The 4868-nt window shown below is 48.6% G+C and overlaps 1 protein-coding gene across 1 annotated transcript; it reads left to right on the top strand.

The window, feature by feature from the left end:
- Positions 1-917: 917 nt before the first annotated feature.
- Positions 918-3349, top strand: BMF (Bcl2 modifying factor; the record flags this gene model as incomplete). The annotated part of the gene is made up of 3 exons (XM_008948311.1): positions 918-989; positions 1924-2244; positions 3186-3349. Coding segments are annotated over exons 2-3 (480 nt in total), but the record flags the coding sequence as incomplete, so codon positions are not given.
- Positions 3350-4868: the final 1519 nt, after the last annotated feature.

Genomic DNA, 4868 nt, shown 5'->3' with positions numbered 1-4868 from the left:
GGCTGGCCGGCCGGTGGAAGCGCCGTTGGCCCCATGTCCGTGTCTGTGTCCGTGTCCGTGCCCGTGCCCCGCCGTCTGGCAAAGCCCCCGGAGCTGTTCGGCGTCCCGCAGCCTGCGGCGCCCGGCATGGGCTGAGTTTTTAAGACTGGAAGGAACCGAAGTGAGTTGTAGGACGAGTTCTCCTTCGGCGTTGTGCCTTCAGCTCTTCCTCGGAGCTCTGCAAAAGAGTCGGACCGTGTTGCAGGAGGTCGAGTGGAACTTGTTGCTCTCTTGCCCAGGGCTGGTCTGCCCGCTGCGCCTCCGTTGCGCTTCCTTGCGCGGAGTGCCCGGGTCCCGGTGGGGCTCTGAGATTGAGATGTGGCAAATCCCCCTGCAAAGCCAAAATACGTTATGGCCCCTCTGCTCCGTCGGGTGATGGCGATCCAGCAGCAGGGCTGGCAGGAGGACATCCATGCCTGTATCCCAGGGCTTGTGTGTACTACTTTCGGTGTGCTTCTTTAAGCCGCAGATGAGAATGTTACCAGTGCTGTGCCAAGACAGCAGAGCTGTCATCCAGTGGAGCTGGACCGGTTGTGGGACTGGTACCTGTTCTGCTCTACAGACTCTTCTTTGGCAGTAGTGTCTGGGATGAGTGAACTGCAACAACTTAAATAACTGTAGTGCCCCCGAGTTAGAGCCCTGCAGAAATAATTTTTGCACTGCTTCATCCCTTTGTCTTCTCTGATGTGTTGGTGGTGAGAGTGCTGCTCACATGGGGGGAGATGGAAGCATCAAGGGGAGCACTGAACACATCCTTATAAAATTGTTATTAATGTCTCCTTCAGGCCTGAAATTCCTCTTGCTAGTCTTCCATTCTGTTAAATGCTTCGCAAACCAGAGCAAAGGAAGAGACATGAAGAGTTGAATTTCACTGCCTTGTTTGGAACTGGGTGGAAATCCTGGAGATGGATCTCTTAGGAGACTGTCTTCCAATTGGGTTAGATGCACAGGTAACAGTAAAGGGACTTGTGTCTTTTTTGGTAAATATGCTTCTAATTACTATATGTTTGGAAAGAGCTCTGAAATAGTGATTTAAATTTTACCATTGGAGTTTATTTTACCACCATCTTTGTCCAACTTTGCAGTGCAACAGAGCTCAGGAGCATTCCCTATGGCAGCTACAGAAGCTCTGCTTTCAGCACTGACACCAGCGACGGCTTCTGTGCAGTAGTAAAGTGACGCACTGACATTGCATGTAGGCTAGAGGGTGAGAGGGGTGGCAAAGTGACTGTGTTGCCAAGTTTGGGACATGCCTTAAGTTGAGCTGAGGGAGGAAATGAGAAGTTGAAGAGAAAGTTGGCTCTTCCAGGGAGAAGTTATGGAGGGCTTCACAGAAATGGCTTTGCCAGCTCTTGAGTGTTGCAGCCATTGGAGTTTCTTCAAAGTCTGGCCTTGCAGACTTGTGATTACAAGAGCTTTCCTTCATCAAGTAATAGATGGGAAAAAGTGAATGGGGCATACCATAAAGTTCAAATATGGCAGGCCAAACCAGAGCAGATCCCAGAGAAGCTGTCTGGCACAGGATTATTTGAAGGATTGGGGTTGCTTATTAAAAAAAAAATCTTTCTTTTGTGCTGAGGTTGGGGGTTGGCTCTCTCCTTGTGACCAGTTGTGGAACTGGAGCTGTGGGTGGACTTTCAGACACATGAACTTTGTGTCTCTCTGGCCCAGTACTCTAGGAGTTTCCACGAAGCCCAGACCTTCACCACCGAGTCACTTGCCTCTCCTGCCCATGCAGATGGGCAATACTGGGAGGGAGGGAGGCAGGCAGCAGGTGGGTGTGGAAGAAAGAGCTGTGCTTCACTCTTGGAGCAGAAGGCATACTCTCCTGGACAACATTCTTGTTGTGTCTTAGCTGTTTCCTCAAATGTTCCTTTATTGCAGGAGCAATGGATCGCCCCAGCTACCTGGAAGAGGACTATTCTAGCCTGGATGGGCTGGACGATGACGTGTTTCACTCTGATGACTTTGGACTTGCAGGTCAGCCTGGTGAGATGACTGCAACTGGCATTTTCACACAGAACCAGTCCTACAGCTGCCTTCTGGGGAGGTTTCAACTATTTCCCCTCACACACTGCTGTGGTCCCGGTATCAGGCATCCTGAGCAGCAGGACAAGGCAACTCAAACACTCAGCCCGTCCTCTTCCAGTCAGGATGTTATGTTGCCTTGTGGAGTCACTGAAGAGCCCCGGAGACTCTTCTATGGTAAGAGCACTCCAGTGTCACCAGCTTTGCAGCAAGGACTCTGTCCCTTTAGCACTCCCCCAGTCAAGCAAGATTTCTTTCATTAGAGCATTTTATTAAAGGACTGAAATTATTTTGTTTTGGTCCTACTCCTTCAGGAAAGACAGCTTCAATCTTACCCTTGCTTGTCTACTGCAGGAACCAGGCACTTGCTCATTGCTTCTACTGTCCTTGATACTCCCACTCTTCTTCTTTTTGGCTTTATTCTGTCACATTTTATTTCACTACTGGATGTTTAAGTGCTCACCATACCTCATGTCCTACAATTTGCTTACATTTTTTAACTTCTAGTGGTCCATGTAGGAAATCTCCCCAAAATTTTCAGTGGAGAGAGGGAAATGTAAAAATTTACATGTAGTGGGAGAGCTTTTAGACACTTTAATGGAGTTAAAGTTGTTAAGTAGCATGTCCATCCAGTATTTTACTAGTAACTGATGGGACACTGCTCAGCTTTCTGTGTCCAATTCAGCTTTAATTCAGATCAGTCCCATTAAATGCCAGCAAACTGAGAGAAGTCTGGCAGAAAAGATATAGCAACCTTTAATGGAAGACAACTTGAGGCAGAGATCTTGTAAAACTGCAAAATTGTCATTAGAAAAAAAAAATAGGCTCTTGGCTGAACTATAAAGAAGCAAAAGGAACCAAGTGTAAGATCCTACCAGTCATTTAATTTTGGGAAGCAACACAACGTTCTGCTTAATCGATATAAATCTACTTAAAAGCTGAGCAAATGTTTTACTGCATGCGTATGGTACACAGTCATTGTTTGGGCTTCAGGAACTGGACGTTAAAATGAGTCAAAAATTTAGGATTATGTGCATTTTTTCCCTCTGTAAAGTGCGCTGAGTAGAAGAGCTGTTCTTTGCACTGGAAGAATGACTCTTGTGCTGTCTGTTTTGTAGGCAATGCCGGTTACCGTTTACACCTCCCTCAAGCTGGCTTTGCGTTGGATCCGCGCCTCCAAGAGGAGCCTCAGGAGGGTCAGCGGGAAGCACGTGCCGAGGTGCAGATCGCACGGAAGCTGCAGTGCATCGCCGACCAGTTCCACCGGCTCCACATGCAGAGGGTAGGGTGTCTCGGGAGGGGACGGTGGGGGTTGAGCTCTCCAAGAGTGGTGCTCTAGAAGACTGTCTCCAGGCACCACCTACGAGGGCTGTTGTCTAAGGCAACAAACTGCCAGCAGTGATAGAATGGCAGGAGTATCCTGATGGATTTTGATTATGCTAGATTGCTGGCTCATCCTAAAGATTGGCAAGTGGGGGGAAAAGAATGTGTGGGATTGCATTCACTGTCTGGGAAGGTAGCAGTTCTGTGTTAGCGGCAGCTATTCCAGCTCTTCCGGTTTATCAGCGACAGGGCACAGGTTTTCCCCAGTGATCTCCCCCTTGCTTTTTATTACAGCTTATACTCCTCAACTGTTCTCACCACCAGTGTCTTCTCTTCTGTGGCCCAAGTGGCCATCTGTAGCTTACATCAGCTCCTCATCTTGGAGATGACAACAAGCCTGGAGTCTGTTCTGACACTCCTTGTTGTCTAAGGGTAGTTCTCTGAAATGTTGTGGAGTATATTTAGATCATGCTAGACTTGCTAGCAACTCCTCTGTCAGTCAGCCCTAGCCAGTGTCTCAGACTTGTGACTAACTTCCTCACAACAAAAGACAGATGTAAGATGCCATCAGGTCTGAAAACCACACTACAGAATCTTGATTTTGTTTTCTTCTTTTTTTTTTTTTTTTTTTAAAAAAAAAAAAAAAAAAAGAAGAAACCCAGGTTTTCAAAGAAACAAAATTAGCAGCCCTAACCCCCCCTGATTTTTTTCTTCCTTGCCCTCCTTCCCTTGTTGAAGAGAGATGAAATGGAAATGCCAGCCTAAGATTGGCAGAGGTTTGGCAGAGGTTTGGCAGTAGGCAGCACTTTGCCAGTTCCACACAAGTCCAACAAGGAGAGAGTGTATCCAGTTGCACACGAAGAAGCTAGCACACAGTCACTTGCTGAGTTCAGAAAGGGACAAAAACCTTTTCTCCCTTCAAGCGAGTTGGTGCTCTGTTGACCGTGGGATCTGTTGCAATGCTTCTCAAAGGTAAGTGAGGATCTCTGTCCTGGTCAGAGAATGTGGCTTGTGGCTGGCCAAAGGATTGGTCCTCTCTGTATCATCAGAGAGTTGAGGGAATTCTGTGACTCTTCATCTCCGAATAGCAGGATTAAAGAGGCTGTAAGAGGAGGAAGATGAGCCTGTAGAGATGTAGATGGGCCTATGAATGTAATTTAGTAGCAATGACGAGCTACCCCGAGATTTTTAACGGGTTTTACATGGTTGAACGGGGTTTTTCCCCAGTGCCCACCTTTATGGCAGACATAGCTGAAGACCCCCCCCTCTCTCGCTGGCTCCTGGCAGGAAGGGGCGCTGAGCCATCGCGGTGGAGGAGCCCCGGAGCGAAGTGGTGGAACTGGTTGTAACCTGACCCCGCTCATCTCTGAGGCGGGCCGGGCTGGGAGTGGTGGGGGCTGTGTGGGTGTCCGCGCCTCGGAAACGCTGCCAGCAGTGTCCCCCAAAGCCGGCTCCGCTAAAAGCTGCCCCTCAGCCGG

The sequence above is a fragment of the Merops nubicus genome, unplaced genomic scaffold (genome assembly GCF_000691845.1).
Source record: "Merops nubicus isolate BGI_N331 unplaced genomic scaffold, ASM69184v1 scaffold33469, whole genome shotgun sequence".
NCBI lineage: Eukaryota > Metazoa > Chordata > Aves > Coraciiformes > Meropidae > Merops > Merops nubicus.
Note: the sequence above shows the minus strand (reverse complement) of the source record. Positions and strands in the feature narration are given on the sequence as shown.